This window comes from Perna viridis, chromosome 11, assembly GCF_037379345.1.
Source record: "Perna viridis isolate PV_CMFRI_1.1 ecotype Kerala chromosome 11, ASM3737934v1, whole genome shotgun sequence".
In the NCBI taxonomy this organism is placed as follows: domain Eukaryota; kingdom Metazoa; phylum Mollusca; class Bivalvia; order Mytilida; family Mytilidae; genus Perna; species Perna viridis.
Window position 1 is genome coordinate 7,076,086 of NC_142455.1, and position 20,225 is coordinate 7,096,310.

At 33.3% G+C, this 20,225-nt stretch overlaps 2 protein-coding genes across 4 annotated transcripts; one reads left to right on the plus strand and one right to left on the minus strand.

The window, feature by feature from the left end:
* Window positions 1-1,799: 1,799 nt before the first annotated feature.
* On the minus strand, window positions 1,800-4,868 carry LOC148602786 (uncharacterized). The gene is made up of 5 exons (XM_088553489.1): window positions 4,735-4,868; window positions 3,782-3,887; window positions 3,177-3,214; window positions 2,620-2,725; window positions 1,800-1,897 (listed from the first exon to the last, which is right to left on the minus strand). The coding sequence occupies exons 1-5, from the start codon at window positions 4,847-4,849 to the stop codon at window positions 1,843-1,845; spliced, it is 420 nt and encodes a 139-aa protein (XP_088409615.1). The 5' UTR covers window positions 4,850-4,868; the 3' UTR covers window positions 1,800-1,842.
* A 4,184-nt stretch (window positions 4,869-9,052) lies between these two features.
* Window positions 9,053-19,922, plus strand: LOC148602787 (uncharacterized). 3 transcript variants are annotated; one of them, XM_088553647.1, is made up of 5 exons: window positions 9,053-9,238; window positions 14,588-14,816; window positions 15,208-15,330; window positions 15,968-16,195; window positions 18,867-19,922. In XM_088553647.1, exons 2-5 carry the CDS (start codon window positions 14,702-14,704, stop codon window positions 18,938-18,940), a joined length of 540 nt encoding a protein of 179 aa, XP_088409773.1. In that variant the 5' UTR covers window positions 9,053-9,238; window positions 14,588-14,701; the 3' UTR covers window positions 18,941-19,922. The 3 variants fall into 3 exon arrangements, with proteins under 3 accessions (XP_088409773.1, XP_088409775.1, XP_088409774.1); XM_088553649.1 differs by lacking the exon at window positions 9,053-9,238 and adding an exon at window positions 13,406-14,067; XM_088553648.1 differs by lacking the exon at window positions 9,053-9,238 and having other exon boundaries at window positions 13,406-14,816.
* Window positions 19,923-20,225: the final 303 nt, after the last annotated feature.

A 20,225-nucleotide genomic window follows, 5' to 3' on the forward strand; every position in this document is an offset into this window, starting at 1 on the left:
ATGGATTTTTGTGGAGCTTAGGAATCCAGTACATAGACGGTAGATCACAATCATTGCCTTTGGCAGAAGGACCAAAAATAGGATAGCACAGATTTAAGGTTTTCTATTATCTCTTCTTTGGAGAGTGTGGTAGCATTATATGTCTTATTACTGCATTTATTTTCTATGTCTATCTCTGATAATAAATATTGGATGTAATACGTTTTGCAGATACAACAATGTTGTTTTGGGCTTTGTCTGTTAGTTTAAACATATTTTATTTTTATATAATCATAAATGTGATATCATACATACAATTATAATAGATATAGAATCCAGAAACAAGCATAGTTGTGCTTTTATAAATCTGTCTCCATATTTGTCCGTTAGTACTTAATATGTTTGCCATGTATAGTAGACAGTGTTTTTGCTACATCGTGGTCTTTGAAAACTGATTAAACCTTGACACTCAAATTGACGTACTTAAAACTTTTATATGTTTCAAAAATAAAGACCTCACAGCATTTGGCACCCACTCTGACAGAGAATCAATGTTTTCTTGTCTTAGACTTCTAAAAACACTTATTACTGTTCTATTCTAAGAAGACATCTCTATTGCCTATTGTTTTGACTTTCAATCATCTTTCATGTCTGGTCTTTGTCCCTGCATTACATTCTTTTGATTACCGCTACAACTTTGGTTCTCTTGATTACTCTTTCAATTTATTTTGTACATATATAGTACAATTTTATTTACTTTTTCGGTCATGGGATATGTCTTAAGTTAATTGTTAGTGTTATGTCCATACATTTCACCCGGTAAATCGTTTACGCACGACGTTTTCTTTGTTTTTTGTTTGTTTGTTTGTTCACCGCATATATTCGTATTGCCAGTGTGAGAAAGAGGGACGGAGAGATACACAGAGACCTATCGTATCAACATTCATAGTCATTCTTATGGATCTTAAGAGGAATAGTAATATGACATAAAACTACTATTTATCATTATTTAGCAAAAACCTCGGATTTCCCTTTGAATAAGAAGGACTAGATGTTGTTTACTTGTGATAACGAAACACAGGAAATCTCAAGTTGGATAGAATATTAATTACTAGTTGTATTACTACAACACACTCCATTACTGCACTTGAAGATGTCCCTTTTTTTAAAAAAAAAAAGTTTATTGTGCTAACGATACAGGAAGTATCGAATTTGACGGTCAAAAACATTTCTAAGTACCTGCTTTGTTTTGTTTTGTTTTTTTATTTTGTCGTATTTCTAAAAAAAAAAACGTTTGTTCCCTAAAAATACAAACAAGTATTGCTACAAAATTGAACCTGCGATAAAGAACAATAAACACTAATTACATAGCTGATTAATCGATAAAATGTTGGCAAAGTTTACCGCCGTTATTTTTCTGAGACCAATAATTCAATACTAAATTACTTTCTTTCTTTCTTTGTTTAAATTAACTTTCCCGTTAATTCCGTTTTTCGTTCTGAGGTCAGAAGGTAAAGCGATGACCAATTCTTAATAGGAGTATTTTTTTATAATTCACCGTATTGAATAAAAATAAAGATTTTCATACTTATGGTAACTCAATGCGTTACTTAAAACTATTTTTTTTTAGTTTTTCAATCGACACATTGGCAGGTTTTTTTTTACAAATTATTTCGATTGAAAGCGACATGTTGACTATGAACTTATTTAACGTCAATGTCTTTGACTGTTGCATGATATTTTTACAATGTATGGCACTTCTAAAACATAAGTATGTACATTGATTGCAGGGGATATTTTCACCAAGTGGTAGCTAAATATAGCTTAATGATATTTATTCATGTTATATGTGTTTGCTATTAATCAGCGTTTTATGTTGTCCAAACATTTATGGAAACATCCACCGCAATAGTCCGCACTGCAAATGAAGACAAAATTGTTACTGAATGTATGATATCAGTACAATCTAAAAAAAAATGACGAATTCTCAAAGATACATTATATATTTGAAACTGTCGTGATGTCTGAAAACGTACATTTAATTAACAGTAAAAATCAACTTTTAATATTGATAATCATCTTGTACTATCTTCTTGTTTGACAATTATGTACTTTGTATACATGTTCCTTTCGACATTTCCTGCGTAATTTGTAGTTTTCTTCTTCATTACGTGGAAAAAATTGATTTTGGTCATGTAATTTATCGGACTCCTTGATGTGTTTGGCTTCGTCTCGTTTGCAAATACAGTTCAGTGTGATTTTTGTATGTCTTTAATTAGCTCCGATAAAAGACTGTTTTCTCTAATAATAGGTTTTTCAATTTGTTAAAAAAAATGGGTGAGAATTACTAAAATTCAGATTAAACTATTTCCAAACTGGTGGTCAAATTTCTTGAGATATGACATTACTTTTCAGAATTGAATTTATTAGCTATTTATTGCTCGTTTTTTATGTTCTTCTTTGTTTTACCAATGACTTTAACTAGAATTTGTTTCTTTAACGCATTTACTTCAATTCTTCATTTTTTATTCCAATTTTCATACAAAAGACGCATATCTCCCTAATAAAAAAGTGATATGATATTTTTAAAAAGGCTAACAATATCAATGTTTGACATATCTAGCATTTGTTTCTACTAACCAGCATGTTTCGGTGGGCAGGCATGGATTAGAATTGCATGGATTGACTTTACAACGAGACAAACCAAAAGGACAATATGCTTGAGTACAGTCTTCGTAGGAATTTCCTGTAATTTGAAAATTGGCATTTATTATGAATGTTTCCAATCATGAGTAGTTGGATCATCCATTTAAATTTAAATTGGTTATTATTATTATTATTATTATTTCAAGGACAAGAATATAATTTGTCGAATTACAAAAAAAACCAGTACAAACCATAATTGCTTTTTTCATCAAATTAACAATTTTTGTGCAATTTCTTTAAGATTTTGATTTTCCCTGTCATTTATTTTTTATCAGCACAAGAACGTCAAATTATTATTAATGATATATCACAGGCATTTGGTTTTTCCATGAAAGAATGATACACTGCCTGTGCACCTGGTCCATGTAACCATGATTGCTCGTATACTCTTAATGTCTATGTGTTGTTTGTTGTTCAAATTTAGGTTTTTTTCTTCGTTTTGATCCTTGACCTTTAAGTATATTTGCCTTTGATTTAACTGTATCACATACCTATGCAGTTATAAAAACATCCACCACAATAGTTAGTACTACAAAAAAATAAAACAAAATAAGGCCAAAACAAATAATGTCTGTTTCCTGCTACCCTACATACCCTAATTGTTTTGTGCCTACCGTAAAATATGGCTGTTCTAGCTAAACCACTGCCAAAGTCAAAATTTTGTCCCCATAACTCAATGTATTTTTTTTTAAATAAGATAATGCCCCTACCAACCGTCAACATTTTTGTCATGCTGGTAGAAGAAAACAAGACTATCATTTTTGGCCTAAGGATCAAGTGTCAACATAGTAGAACACAAGATTTTATCATTATTTCTATTTTTATGTAACATTCGTTTTAATCATGACAGTAATGTAAAAGGCACTTACCATGAAGGAATAACGAACACATTTAATCTGTTAAAATTATTGTATGAGTATCTGTTTAATACACAGTACCTTGTTTTTCTTATGATGAAGTAATGTTTAGAATTAATTTGTTTGCGATATTGGGTTTGTGGCCATATTGAAACGACTTACTAAGAACTTTTGAGTATCTCATTTCTTGCTGCAATATATATTTTTTATTATAATATATTAATTTAAAACCTACACACCAACAAGTTTGGCTGACTGGGCATGGATTTGGATCGCATGGATTTCTAAAGCAGTTAACAATGCTGAACGGACATTTCTTCTGGGTACAGTCCCTCGGTCGAACTCCTGGAAAATTATCATTTTAAACAGTCAGTCTAATTCGTTTGATAATCAAATAATGAAAAGAAACAAAGGAAAAAAAAGAAAACATTTCATTTGTTCAGAGAGAGAGTAATCAAGTGAACCAATATTCTAGCGGAAATCAAAAGAATGCATTCAGACCAGACATGGAAAGCAGACATACATAACAAAGTACATAAAATAACCAAAATAATACCTATAAAGCAATAAATGTAAATGAACAACACGGACTCTATTACAAAATGGGAGCATTGACTAGGTGCATCGGTAGTGTAAGCGTCCTCTGCTTTTCTAGAAACACACATGGACTTCATCGTTTGATTTCCCCTTTTCATTTAATAAAAAAACAGGACAAGTCAGCATGTGAACATATTATAATGTAAATTTTCGAGCCCTAGACATAGTACCAGTACAAATGTAGTAATACATAAATATTTTATTCTGGTCGATTAATTTTTTCATCGAGCGTGTGGTGAATTTAAGTAATTCTTACGCAAACTTCCTGTCTAACTAGTATTTGTTTTTTAATTCCCAGAACGCTAGGAATGACTCGTATTTCTATTAAGTAATTTGTACAGCAAAATATAGTTTTGAAAAAAAATCAAGGTATCGCAGTTTGTTACTTTATACAAAGTCTCGTATAAATTTCAATGAAAGTAATACTATTTTTATGTACATAGTTTATTCACAATTCTTTTAAAAAAAAAACACAAATACTAAGGAAGCCAATGCCAAAGCCCAGGCTTGTTACCTCCCTTTTTTCTGAACTCTGTACCCCTCTTAACCCATATTCAATATTTGTGGTTCCATACACGCATAACTAAATACGAACCTGATGACACTACAATAACACAGCAAGCAACAACAGTAGATAGCACTTGCTTGAACATTTTGAAAATAAATGTAAAACTGAATTCTCGGTCTCTTGGAATGATTGATCTTAACATATATTCTCATTAAAATTAACTTGTAGAATCATGCTGTTACATTCTAATCTGCACTTATATTAAGTGTCAATGTATATTATATCATAAACAATGCTGTCTGTCTAATCCTAATCTAATTGTTTTCTACAAGTCACCATTCTAAAATATCGGCCAAACATTACAAGGAATCAAAACAGGAGAATAATTCTAAAACACCAGCATTTAAAGGCATTGTCAAAATGTGACACGACAAGAGGAAGCAAAGACGATCCACATATACAGTGGAGGCGGCAAATGAAATATAATTACATGTAAGAGTAATCAAGGGAACCAAGCTTATAGCGGTAATCAAAAGAATGTAATCCAGAGACGAAGACCAGACATGGAAAACAGACATACACAACAAAGAACATAAGTTAACTAAAATCATACATACAAAGTTTAAAAAGCAAATGAGGAACTATGACTCCACTAAAATCTGGGAACACGGACCAGGTGCACCGGTAGGGTAAGCGTACATTTTAGATCAGACAAAAAAGGAACAAGAAAACATGCTCACACTAACGTACCTGCGATATGAACATGCAAAAAAACATGGGTGACAATAGGTGCTCCAGGAGGGTAAATATATCCTGCTACACAAATGGCACTTTTATATCTTAATTAATTAAAACCGAAAAGTCTTGTCATTGGCCGTGATAACTAACTAAGAATATCTTTCTCATCTGTGAGATAGAAACTTTAAAAGGTTAATAGTACTCTAATGATGAGCATGTATTAATTTTTGTAGTGATTAGATCAACAAAAAAATGAACATAACATTGCCCAGCACGTAGATTTGTCAGTATCCTTTGCTTTAGTACAATTTCACTTGCACGAACAGTCAATCGTGATATGTATATTATTCATAGGCTACAGACTTGGTGTATTGTCTTTAAGGGGGTGAACTGTACAATTGAAAATTTATCATCTTTGTCATAAAGTTTCGATTTCAAATGTTCTTTACCATCTAAGTATAGGTTAAGTTCTAGGTGTGAAACATAAAATGATGTTGTTTATTATTATTATTATTTTATTTTATTTCCTGCTCAATTTTGGTAGAACAAATATAACTTATCTTTGAATAATGTATATTCAGAGAAGACAAATCATACATAGACCTGAAACAGAAAATATAGGGATGTGCTAATCAGTTCTCTTTTTAGTGTATAAGTCCATGTAAAAACCTAGCCTAAACACATACGACAAGAGTGGCAAACATTTTGTTCCCATATGAATCCCTCTAATGCTTTTTAAGCATATCGTCCTATCCTATATGTTGTATAAAGGTGAAAGGATCATGAGTCCTGTAGATCTTTTGAATTTTTAGAATTCACATTTGATTCATGCCACTTGCAATCGTATAGTAGGCTATATTACAGTGACACTTAAGTTCAACTTTCAAAGCAGTGAGTAAAGTAATAAAAAGTTTGCAGACTAAGCAATATACCTCTGTTTCTAAGGACATGTGTGAAGATTTGGTCTCCAGAAAATTAATGGTGAAATTATTGAATGGTGCTAACGGTGGCTCCTAATATATGTATTATTGGTTGCGTATGGCTACTTTCAATCGACTAAAACGCTACAAAAACTGTATCTTATCAATATCAACTGCTTAGTGACGGCTGCCATACTGTGAAAATACTATTGTTCGTGGGATACCAATCTTCGTGTTTTTGTGGGTAGGCCAAACCACGAAATTTCGGTCCCAATGAAAAGGAGATTGCTATCGATGTGTGTACTGAAAATATCAAAAATACGAATTCAAGAATATGTGTTTCTTCCTTAACGAAAATTTGTATCAACGAATTTATGTACTTTCACGGTACTATAAGTTCTCATTTCTACCGATACATTTATGGCAAGCCAAAGTCGACAAAAATCAATATTTTGTAATATTAGAAAATGAATTTCTAATATTACAAAATCATTTTTTAACATTAGAAATTCATTTTGTAATATTACAAATTCCTGATTTAGTAATATTATAAAATATCACACATTTTGTAATATTACAAATTGAATTTGTAATATTAGAAAATTAATTTGTTTTATTGTAATTGTATTTGTAATATTAAAAAATAACTTTGCAGTATTGCAAAATCAGCCACATTTTTTAATATTACAAAGTGATTTTCTAATATTAAAACATCGTAACAGAATACCAAAAATCCATTTTCTAATATCAGATAATCAATTTCTTATATTAACAAAATCGTTTTTTAATGTTAGAAATTCAATTGATTTTTTAATATTAAAAAAGTGTTTTGTGATATTAGAAATCTAATTTGTTATATTAGAAAATGAATTTTTAATATTAGGAAATGAATTTGTAATATTAAAAAATCATTTTTTAATATTAGAGAATGCTCATATTTTTCCACTTTGGATTGCCATATACCTTGGTGTAATATATAACAAAGTATATCGAAAAAACGCTGCTTCAAACTTCCAGTCAGAGAACAGAAAATCCAACATGAATCAAAAATGAAATAAAGGGCATTGTAATTTTCATTAAGTACATAACAGAAATATTGAAGAATGTAGTACATTGAAACCTGCTAATATAGAATCCTGGATATACCAGAAAACCTTGTAAACCAGACATATTCCAAATATCTAAATATTAGTTTCAATATGTTTTCAACCTCTTTAAACCAAACACCTGTTTTAACTGAATAAAAATTGGAGTCCAAAATATGTTTAGTATTTCGGTTTAGGCAGGTTTCACTGTAAATATAATTTGTATAACAAGTAATATATTGTGTAACATTACGCAAACAAACAAAAGAGATTTATCAATTAGCTGTCATTTAATGTAATACCATTAAAATTATCATAACTGTTACTTAAACGATTGCTATAAATTGAAATAAAGAGTGGTCAGCTATGCGTATTCACATCTACTTATGAGCTTAAAGCCCTTGAATTGCACGCATCAGAAGTTCTTACATCAGATTTAGACCTTGACAATAAAAGATGGCGTATTGGTTGTGTCATTTGCATCCGGTTGCGACAATCTAAATACTTTTATCGATAAGAGAAATATCCTTTATATTGCGTTTTGTAAATTCAGGAAATAATCGTTTTAACGTATAATTAAATAGATGCAAGAATGTCCATATCTTGCACAATCATACATGTACAACATTGTAAGGTGTGTTTTGGTTACTTGAAATGTAAGTCTTGCCAAACTGCCATGTTATATTTGTATCATGAGTTATTCAAATGGACTTTGAGCCCGCAGGGCGAGAAGTCTATTTGGATAACGAGGAAGGTGGTGCTATGAATGCTTTGTGACATGTATTGACCACACATATTAACCGATAATTGACCAATGAGAGATATACAGGCGAGGGTAGCTCTTGCTCTCGTTCCACGCAGTCATTTTCGTAAAAAGCGTATTTGTCTATGTGAAATATTTATGCTAATGAGGTTGGATATTGCATGGCTATTTTCCAATGGAGATCTATGGGAACACGCCACCTATCATGCAATATCATGCAAGATTTCTAGTTAGAGCACACTTGGTCTTCCTTTCATATTTACTTGGGAAGAAGAGCTAAGGACAATTCTCAATTCATGTTACAATCCCACCGCGTTTATATATGAAGAACTATAAATATTTGACATCCTTAGTCTTTTTCTGCTCAAATGTTATGTATAACAGTCTTTCTATATATATATTTCTGCTATAATTTTATGTATAATAGTCTTTCTATAGTATCACATATATTTTTGCGAAAATGTTATGTATATTACAGACTTGTTTTGATTTGTTTAGTGTGTTTTGGTCTTCAAGTTGATTGAAACCAACACAAATCGCTGTTATTGACAAAAATATTTAATATAGTCCAGTGTTTTTTTATGTTCATTGTTATTCGTTTTGCTTTTTCCCCTGTGTAACAGGGCGGGTTCGGACAATATGCTTATCCGTACCCCCTGTGTACTAGAATGGTCTAGAATTGCTTTTTTTATCTGTATATATCTGTCTGAACAAATAGAAAGAAAACCTGTAAAGTACTCTATATGAACCTTCAAACGAAACAACAGACGACAGACCTTATATCAACAGTTAACCGTTCCACTGATATCTGAGCTTTTTAAATGGCAATAAGACTCAAGACTTTATTAGTTTTCATATTTATATACCAGAACATCAATATTTGTAAACATCAGTATAAATATTTCAAATTCAACAATGTACAAAGTTTGTGTAATTGTTTCAAAAATAGAAGTAATTTATGCAGTAGCACTTTTCAAAAACAATACGGCTTTTAAATAGACAGCACTGACAAGGTAAATAAAGAGGACGGACTAAAAATTAACCCTAAAAAGAACGCACAGTGATGACGGACCTAAATTAGCTAAGTAAGCTTTATATTTTACTTTTTATTTCATTTTAAAGTCACACTTTAGTTCGAATTCTGGAAAAGTTTCAATCAAACTATTTAAGTTTTCAAACCAACATTTTGATGGAGTTTTCCGCGATATGAATCAGGTTTCCAAAAGTTAGTAAGAAAATATAAGGATTTATACAAATCTTATGATCTATGAAACATACTTTTGTAAAGCAAATTCCAAGACAATGTGTAAAGTACACATTGTGACTATATGTTAATCTTATATCAAACTTGTTTTGGTGAAGAAGTAAAATTGGCTCTTCACAATTTTAGTCTAAAAAGACAATCATTTAAAATGAACAATACCTACAAGTAATTGTTCAATAGGACTATCAAATCCGCTAAACAGTATTGAAAAATATATCTACCAGAGTAAAATTTACTTTACCTGGCCATATGTATTAAGGGGAGATAATAATGAAAAATTAGCCATAACCGTTACGCCTATAAATAAGGTCGATTTTCTTCCTTTATGAATATTCTCACTTCATTTAGTTTGGAGCCTTTTACAGTCTGCTCTATGGTGTGAGTTTTGCCCATCATTGAAGACCGTGTGGAGACCTGTAGAAGTTCAAAATTTGTTATTTGGCTTTTGGTGGACGGCTGTGTACTGACTCACTGATTAAGAGCATTTTGAGTTGAGTTGTTCGCTGCTGCGTATTGCCACGCTAATTATGAGCATTCTGAGTGGTAGATTCTGATGTTGTGTATTGACTCACTCATTAAGGAGTGGATACTTCATCCAATTCAATATGATTCGATTTCTTTGAAAGTGAAAGCATTCGTGCATATCAGTACAATACTTCAAAAAATTCACAGGCAATTCTTCTTCTCGTGAAATTCACGTGAAAGCTCGATGTAGACGAAATTCAAACAAAGATCTTTACGTGAATTTCTCGTGAAGATACTTTGTCTGTGCATGTCAGTATTGTTACAACCTTTAGAAGATACTATGACTAGAATTTAATTGTATTTAGTTCAAATCTTAATTTCCAATTATTTATTGTTCATATCTTCTGTACTCTTATGACTTCTGGTTTTACCGAATTTGACTGGTTGCTATTTGAGGCTGCCCGTTTGTGTGGAAATGTACCAAAAATAATAAACCATAATGGAAGCAGAAGGTTTAGCGCGCTAAAATCCTGGTTGATTCCACTTTTCATTTTGAAATGCCTGTACCAGGTCAGGACCAAATGAGGTAGTTTTCCTGGTGTGGCCATTTGTAATGATCTGTGTTTTGAGAAACATATCGTCAGATGAACTGCTTATTATTAATCGAGGCAGCGTAAAGAACGTGGATATCAAATTTCGTCGAAAACGAATTACTTTCAATTTTTCATCGCGGTGGCGGTCATTTTGAAAATGGCGGTCGATACGCAGTTCAAATTTTCGATTGAGCTGCAGATTCTTAATCGGGGCGTCTTAAAAAACCTAGATATCAATTTTCATCAAAATCGGACAACCTTGAATTTTCGAGCGCAGTGGCGGCCATTTTAAATATGGCGGCCGACCCTTTCCTGAAATTGCCAATTGAGCCTCAGATTAATAATCGGGACAGCTCAAAGAGCCTAGATATCAAATTTCATCGAAATCGGACAAATTTTAATTTTCGAACGCGGTGGCGGCTATTTTGAAAATGGCGGCCGAGACGCACGCGATTTTTTTTTGTCATTTTGTTTGGACTATTGAGCTTAATATATACACCGAGTTTCGTCAAATTCTGATCAGCAGTTTTCGAGATATACGATGTTCCATTTTCTGGTGTAAAAATCGGGTACGTCTAGTCCGGCGGCCATTTTGAAAAAATGGCGGCATATGAAATTTTTTTTTCGAGGTTCTGCATCCTTCGAAGAGTAGTTCTAACTTCTCAAAACAGCTTCATCTCAATCGGACCAGCCACTTTTGAGAAAAGGAGCGGACAGTTCGAACAATTTTTATGACAGGAGAAATAATTTAAATAATAATAGTAAGAAGAAGAAGAAACACACTAAACACAATAAGTCACCGCCACTTCGTGGTCGGCGACTTAATAAGAAGCACGAGGCACGTATAAACTTCCGTAGATTCGTCCACCCTTTAAAGGAACATGTCCACGTCTTAAATACAAGATGATTACTATAGAGCGCCGCCGGATGCATGAACGGGCCCCAATGAAATAAGTAGCCTGGGTATAAAATGATGCACCTACGAGCCCATGATCCTTCTCGTTTCTCGACACTACATCAAATTGTGCAAGCATGTCGTGTCAAGTACAACAATGAGAAGAAATAAAAATCTAAAAATTGAGTTTGCGTTTAAATGAAAAATAGATAAAAACAAAAAGAAGATGGAAGACTTTTTAATGCATAACATGTATGCAAATATCGCGAAAAAATCTGACTAGCCTGAAGTTTTTGTAAACTAAAAGCTGATTGGCATAAACTGAACGCCATTTTAAAATTGCAAAGTAGCGCGTAAATTGTTTCAATGCTTTACACCGTTATTATAATTGTTTAATTTGTTTTTGTCTTTATAACGCAAAAGTAGTACTAGTTAAATATCAAAAGTACCGCGCTACTTTGTTGAAGTAAGCCTTAGAAAAAGAAGCGCGTTAGAAATAATACAACTATGACATGAACGGACACTGACTCTGTATAAAACTGTGACGTAGGTGGAAAGTAAATCAGCACTATCTAGCGTTCCTGCGCCGCCTGGTGTTAATTAGGATTGTGTACCCTTTTCCCCTTACACTACCCTCGGAACGTACTGTGTGTGTGAAAAGGGTGGTTACGTTGTCGTGTCTTAACGATTACATGTGTGCTTCACTTTATATCATAATGTCAAAAGCCTCTTCGAGAGCAGACTTAGTCTCTATTCTTTGTACATTTACTCTATGCAAAAAACGTTTTTGGTTGACAAGTATAATTATTTACGTCCTGATTCAGCAATCATAGGTTAGATATTCTATTACGTCATCATTTGTACTCACCATGTCTTTTGTTATCAGTTGTATACATGCAATAAGTGAATTGAATTTTCTTACAATATTATGCGGTTCCATTTTTTAATTATATTTTCTCTTCTAAAAAGAAATTCGCGTAGCAATCTTGAAGGTGTAACCTAGAAGAAACCCTTGAAGAAAACAACGTCGGGGTCAAACGAAGGAAAAAGAACGTTAAAAAATACACACACATAAGAAAATAGTATGAATCCCACGAAAAACGGTGATGGAAATACATTTCGGACACGCGATGCCGTGTGAAAAGTAAAAACATTTATGACAAGGAATTCACTGATCATATTTTTAAAAAAACAAAAACAGCTGTGTGTTTAGTCTGGAAGAGTAATCAAGTGAACCAAGATTCTAGCGGAAACCAAAATAATGTAATCCAGGGACAAAGACCGGAAATGGAAAACAGACCCATACAACAAAGAACATAAAATAACCAAAATAGTGTACACAAAGCAAATGAAAATACGGTTGGGCTAGACATGTTAGAATAACCACAAAATACAGCCTCAATAGTTGCTTTTTATGAGTTTGTGAGAAATGATGGTATAGCCCTCTGCGCAACGATACAACTGAAGCAAATGCTATCTTTAAAAAAAAGATAGCCGACGCAGTTAAATTTCTTATTTTTACTTAAAATTTTCTACATTTCATTCAGGAAATAACACATAGCACGCAATTTCAATTTCCGATATAGTTTATTTCGAACGCCACTAAGTTATCAGCATTGGGCCAATCGGGAACCAGAAGTTCGATCAGGTGACTTACGCTACCATGGAAGAGCGTCTCTAAGGTCAAGGGGTAAAAAGCGAAATTATACCGGCAGCATCGGAAAAAAACTTTCTATACTATGTTATTCTCAGGGTATTTCACTTTTATGGCGTCATAGCATGGACTTCGGGTACTGTTGACGAAAACAGATCCTTGCAAAATTTGTGTAATATATAAGCTATTTCAACTGGTTGTCTTTATTATAGCCCTTGAATGGTCAAACTCCCCCATTCCAACCTTATAATATCGCCCTTTGTCAACATCTCCATTCCACGGTAGATATTAAACAGGGCCGGATCCAGGATTTTAGAAAAGGGGGCGCACAGTTAAATTTTTTGTTAGTTTAAACTCTTGAAATAATCCTCTAGAGTGGGTGCATTATAGATATTTTTTGTGGTAAAATTAGCGAGAAATTAAAGTTTCATCATAAAACCACCTAAATCTACCCTTGACAACCCACGCTTTGCAAGTTTTAGGGGGGGCGCACTTATGCAACGGCCCGCCTGAATACTTCCCTGGATAATTCCCCATTCCGGTTTTAAATGGAGAGAATGGGCAATATAAAAAGAATAAATTAATTAAGATAAGTGATAACAAATGGATTTAGAAAATAGCTTAAATGTTGCATGATAAATTTAGAAATGATTAAGTAACTATTGAATAGAGAAACGTGCTATGGAATTCTTTCATGCAAAATTCTATTTCACCATCACCATTCTCCACCCCCCTTTTTACCATAGAATCCGAAGGTTACTCCATACAGGTACTGTAGGCTGTTTCATAGTGAAAGGTAATAAATACAGAGTGCATCCGGGTGTAATAATAACGTTCATACTTCACATGAGTAATTCCTACATGAGTTTTCACTTAGCCAATAAAAGATAGATTACTAGCTTTCATTGATGAAAATATGTAGTAAGAACCTTAATCAAAAAGAAAATAATCGCTACTTCATATTGCTAGAAAATTAATTTCATTATCAATCATTTTATTTCTTCCTAGTAGTACATTCATTTTCTGGAATATCGATAGCAAATGTGAGTATCAAATGTAAATACATAATTTTAAGACATTTTCAGTTCTCCATTCCCTTTTTAGAGATAAGCTTGTCTGTGAACTAAGTCATGTTTCTAGTTTCTTAGAGAAGTAAGGACAGATATCGATTAGAACAGTTTCGGAATCCAATTTTGATAGACGTTTTCAAAGCTGAATGGATTCATAAAAAAGACAAGTATCATGAAGGAAGACGATTTCTATTAGTGCATTGTCGACTACACGTAGTTTGAAAGTGTTGTACATTGTACACCTCTACAATCAGGGCCTTAACTAGGGTTGTATGCGTTCGTGTATCATATTTTTTTTATTTGACACGAGACCATTTCAGGATCCCCCCCAACCTGAAATCCTTGATCCGCCGCTATTAGTTTGCTAATTTATGTCCAAAGTTTGTATGAATTTCCGATCCCCGGATCTTGATGATATAAAGCAATAATAAAAAGTATTTATGAATAAAAAAGACATAACAAACAAGACAAAAAATATTTTATCTAATTTCAGACACAGGCGCATGCATGCTAGAAGACAAGAAAACATTTGCTTACGTTTAAATCTGAAGAAGATTTTCTGTTCAATTACTCTATAAAGCAACAACTTACGTTTTCAACAATTAGAATGGATGGTGACAATGACATACAGTCAGACGATGTCGATATAGAATATATCGTCATTGGTCCCTTTAAAATCTGGCATATTGGTGGAATGGTTATCTGTTTCATAATGGCGATAAGTAAGTGAAGAATTTTTTTTTTTTTATTATTGCACCATGCAATATTTCTGACCCCAAATCTAGATGTGTTTTATTAATACTATATAGAGTCTTATATCAATAAACAACAACTGATAATGCATAACTGTATCATGTCTACCCCACTATATTTTTCCGAGACATATTATAATTGTCTTGTCATGTCCGCCTGTCTCAGTGTCTGTCTATCTGTCTGTCCGTCACATTTTTGGAAGCTCCTTGGAAACTACTCCACCAAATTCCATACATTTTGTAGGTAGTTAGGACATGATAATAGCTGTGCATATTACCAGGAATATATGATCCGCTGCATTTGGTGGCATTTTTACCCCTTTGAACTTTGTAGGCAAAAACTTTTAATTTTGTATTGTAGTTGTATCAGTTTGTTGCTGTAAGGACATCCGTATACCCAGAACTAAACAGGAGATTGAGGCGAACCACGTACGTAGAAAACTTCATTCAAAAATACCTGACAGATTTTTCCATCTGAATACAGGTAGAGTATTGCACATCGTAGCAGAAACTGGAACGCCATATTAATTTCACATAAAAAAATGGAGCACGTTGAATTATTTCTGAGAGTTTCAAATTGTAAATTTGGATATGCATTTGCTCCCCTTATATCTATTTTTGATTTGACGTTATAATAACCAACTCCAATGTGTCACTGTCGGACAAACATCTCTCCTAATTCCGCTACACATCGGAGGTGAAAGCCAACATAAAAGTCCCGGGTGTTCCTAATTTAAGCACGCAGATGACTGTTATAAAAAAAAAATGTCAAGTACCATTTAGAAAATAACAGATAACTATTTAAAACTTTGTTGTTGAGAAAAGTCAAATCATGCGCGGAACAGTTTTTAACATTTCCTGTTGTTAGTTCTTGATAATATGATTGTTGTTTTATGTTTTGTTTTCATCATTTCTCGATTATTTATCAAACCAAGACAGTTAAATAAAAATACACGCGAAAATTAAGATTCTACCATGCACGCTAGAAACGTCATTCAATAGTTGGAATTCAAAATTGTACTATTTCGAGTGAAGAAATTATTTAAGCCATTCTTTATTGAAGATCTATTTTAGACATGTACAACAGTACCTGGTATTCTAAAACTTCTTTTTACTTTTAGATGGTTACAGGTTGTTTATAGATCAGATCAAGACACAGAAACATACTGACAAAGACAAAACCCGAAGGAATAATGTGGCATATCAATCAAAAACAAGCAACACGTGCAATCACCAAGCCTCGCTAGAAACAAAGATAAAGTGGAAAGCTGTAACACAGTCCTTAAAGTCTATATCAGAGGAGGTTCCTCTAGTGTCTACTCTAGCCACAGGACTGAAAGAAAACAAAGGTATGATATGTACCATTTGTATATACTACTACGGTGTCTTATCATTCTACAACCAGTTTAATCCGTTAAGGAGTCAAAAAGGATATTACGATGAGAGGTGGTTCCAAAGATTCCAGAAAAAAAACGGAAGTTCCATACTATTATTCGCTCTTTTTGCTCAAACTTTGCACGAAATGAACAACATTATCCAACAAAAGGTGGATCCTACTCCAGGACCCCTTAACCTGGACCCACCTAGGACGATTCTAACAATTTGCGTACCGAATGTTAAATAGTCCTGGCGAAGGACCAAATTGTGAATCCAATAACCCCCTTGCGCGTGTTGACATTAAAGACATCCTCATAAAATGCGCATTGGTCAAGTTGGTTCGTTCATAGTTTTATACCTTCTGCATGGTGTCCATATATAGTAATTAGATGGACAAAGAGTCCGTATATCATGATGAGGAAAGAAATTTTCTCAACTCTTGTGGTCATTTTCATAAACCGTCACATAAATGGCGAGGTATTTTGTGATACCCTTCAAAAATGTTGCGTGTCCATCCGTCCGCCCCCCTTCGGTTTCCAGATAATAACGTTATGATATGTTGAAGAGTTTGTTAAAGTTTGAGCGGACTAGTTACACAAAGGTAAGGGAGCAACTGTTTGATTTCTAATGTGGGGAAAGGGCGGGGGGAGGGGGCTGTGGTCAAATTTTGTGTCCTGGATTCTTTTTTCAGTATAATTTCTGCCTCAACTGCCCATGTTTTACTATATTCTGTCCTGGATTTTTTCTTTTTTCCTGATTTTTTTCAACCACTCTCACCCCGCTTTTTTAATTTACTCAATTGTGTATTCTGAATGTTTTTAACCATGCATTATCGTCCCGCTTTTTATAGCAAATTTGATCCTAGCCTCCTCAAAAACTCACTTTCGGTCTTTTTAAGATGTCTAGAGTTATCTCTCTTGGGATACGATAAGGAAAAGGTGTTTTTTTTAAATCTTTCTCAGAATGCTGAAAAAAGTGAAATCCAACCTTGAGAAAATCTTATTACTTTCCCCATTCCCGAAAGATTGGCAGGTCTGGTCATAGAGTGAAGAGCAAGGGAGATTGTCAGGCAGGAAATGATCAAGTAGTGGTCTTTGTAAAAATCTGACAGTTGGTGAAACATGGTATGGAAAAAACCCGTCATTTTGATAGTGTAAATTTACTACTTGCACCATCAGAATCATGGAAATAAGACACTATTTTCCAATATCGTTTTTGTTAATTGAGTCATAATTTCATTGAAATGCACTGAAAATTAACATTTTAAGGGCAGATAACTCTGTCAAAACCCTCATTTTTCTAATATTGTATTGAAATTTCTTAGCAAAGCCAGTGATGCAGAGATCAAATAGTGGCCTTTTCAGATAGAGTACAATACAATGTCAGATCATGCATGGGGGTCCTCACTTCCACTTAAATCTAAAAATAGATCCGGGTGAAATTTCTCTAATCTAACGCAATGTTGCAAAAAAAACATCCAAATAGCTTTTTAATTTTGAAATAAAAACCACCATGTCATGCGGCGTTTCTTCCAATAAATTAAGGCTCGAAAAGGGGGATACTTTTCAAACATCATTTTTTCAGTAGCCACCCTAAGCCTTAAGTGCTCCATAAAATACACATATATGGGCTGCTAGCTTTTAAATTTGATACTTTTGGTTCCTTACTGTTCTTACATTTTTTTTCATGAAAATATATTTTTTATTATCCACCAATCCTGAACGTTTCTGTATTCTCCACTGGGCTGCATGTTGGGGGTAAAGATCTGGCTGAATACCGAGGACACATAATTGCGCTATTGTAACCTACACTGTCGCGGGGTAGACATCGACACCACACCCCCACATCCCCGGTTGGAAAATTTTGTTAATTTCGTACAATATTATGGGCAAATACTGGCAAAAATAATTGCCCAGAACCTTACCATTTTTTCCGAAATACCTCTTGACCCGTCCCTGATACTCATGTTTTCTATTAGGATTATTAAATATTCTTCAAGTCTGTTTGCTGAATTTTGGTTCAATACTATGGTAATATTTTGCTCGATGACATGTCTCAGAGGAGGGAGAGTTTTTTTTCTAGTACTCTCTCGTGAAAAGCTAAACTGGTTTCGGTAAATATTAGGTGTCATTTCAAACTTAGTCAATTTGGCGTAAGTGCAACTACCATTTAATGATATAACGAAATTCAGCAGACGTATAAATCATACGGTATAATTTTTTTCTTTTTTTTTCTTTAAAATTCTTGACCTTTTTTGTTATTTTGTTATTTTTTGTTTGTTTGTTTGTTTGTGTTTTTTTTTTCTTATTTGCCATAATTATTGTTAATTCTGCCTCGAAAAGTTCTACAGTAACCGTAGGATTAAATATACAAGAAAACTTAGAAACAAAACATTAAAAAAAAAAATATATATATATATATTTGTGAGCAGGGAAAAGGTCCATCACAAAAAGGGGAGTGATCCACAGTTACAGTTTAAAATGAATGCATAGTTGAACGAAACTAAAACAATAATATCGCTACGCTTCGGGTTGACAACGATTTTCTCAGGGTAATAAATTGCTCTATCGCCCTCTTAACTATATATGTAATTTATATAATAAAATCGCATGTATTTAATAACTGAATTGTTTTCTATTTCAGGTCTAAAACAACAAAGACCAAGCCAATATAATATTGCCAGTACATTTAATTCACTCGGTTCTAACTCTCAGTAATAAACTAAATATAGAAGTACTAGCTGCTCCCTCTGACGGGCAACTGACCCATCCCCGGCTTCATGTGGGGTCGTGTTGGTTGTTTTGTATACTTTTAAAATCCTTCATATTGTGTGAATTGTTTTTCATCTGTTTTTCTTATTTAGCTAAATACTGCTAGTACATTAATTCACATGGTTCTAACTGTAACAGGCAAATTGCACGTGTATGCTTTGTTGTGAGCTTACATGGTGATATTGTAACTCTGTTTGTTTCAATGGTGTTGGTTCCACAGTCACTCCGACAAACCCACTCCTTCTCTCCGACGACAACCATTTTTTTCTGACTGATTCATTACCATAAAGAAGTTGAGATAAAGGACACTACAGACACTATTCGATCAAGTCAGCCTCATATCTTGACCTACAATGAGAGATCGATAATAGAGGAAAACTATTGACCAAACTATACGACAAACGTGATGATTTTTCATTTCGTATTGTCAATCTTTTCGTCTGTGGCAACATCCCTTCAGCACCTGCGTATGGAGTTTCGATATCACAACGCATTTGTTATGTCAGAACTTAGCGTAACTACGCAGACTTTTTGTACCCCGCTAGACTTCTTACAATTAGTCTTCTGAAACAGTGTAATGTTGCTACAAGATTGAAGTCATTACTACAGAAGTTTTATGGTCATCATCATGAACTCATGGATCGTTACGGTGTATCTATCTCCACCATAAAGACTGATTTGTTCCATGTGTCATAGTTCTCCTTTCATATTTCGTCTACTCTGAACTTGACTTTTTATGAGTAACTCGGCGGGTGTTTCTAGAAAGACAGAGGATGCTTACCCTATCGGTGCACCTAGTCCATGCTCCCAGTTTCTAGTGGAGTCCGAGCTGCTCATTTTCTTTTGTTACTTTGTATGTATTATTTTGGTTATTTTATTTTCATTGTTGTGTATATGTGTTTTTTTGATAAATTTTCAAAGGATTAAACAGTTTTCTTACTTTTTTGTATTGGGTTGTACAATAACAATAGTTTTTAACTTTTTTGATTTTTTTTTTGTTTTGTTTTGGTTTCTTTTTTGTTTCTTTTTTGTTTTGTTTTTGTTTGTTCTGTTTTGTTTTGTTTTGGTTTTTTTTTTTTTTTGTTTTTGTGTTTGGTTTTGTTTTTGTCGGTTTTTTTTCAAAAAGGTAGGCACTGCAGGTTAAATTTTAAAAAGAATATTTTGTAAAACGAGATATACGTTTTACTTCCTAATAGCAAACAGATGTTCTCCTGTTTTATCAATAAACATG

What these genes read in the sequence shown, in the direction of transcription:
- LOC148602786 (XM_088553489.1), bottom strand. Translation starts at nt 4,849, where the DNA reads ATGTTAAGATCAATCATTCCAAGAGACCGAGAATTCAGTTTTACATTT. An exon ending in TGTTATTGTAGTGTCATCAG is followed by an intron (nt 3,888 to 4,734) that starts GTTCGTATTTAG and finishes ATAATTTTCCAG; the next exon opens with GAGTTCGACCGAGGGACTGT. An exon ending in CCAGTCAGCCAAACTTGTTG is followed by an intron (nt 3,215 to 3,781) that starts GTGTGTAGGTTT and finishes ATTTTTTTGTAG; the next exon opens with TACTAACTATTGTGGTGGAT.
- LOC148602787 (XM_088553647.1), top strand. Translation starts at nt 14,702, where the DNA reads ATGGATGGTGACAATGACATACAGTCAGACGATGTCGATATAGAATAT. An exon ending in CTGTTTCATAATGGCGATAA is followed by an intron (nt 14,817 to 15,207) that starts GTAAGTGAAGAA and finishes TTTGTATTGTAG; the next exon opens with TTGTATCAGTTTGTTGCTGT. An exon ending in ATTTTTCCATCTGAATACAG is followed by an intron (nt 15,331 to 15,967) that starts GTAGAGTATTGC and finishes TTTTACTTTTAG; the next exon opens with ATGGTTACAGGTTGTTTATA.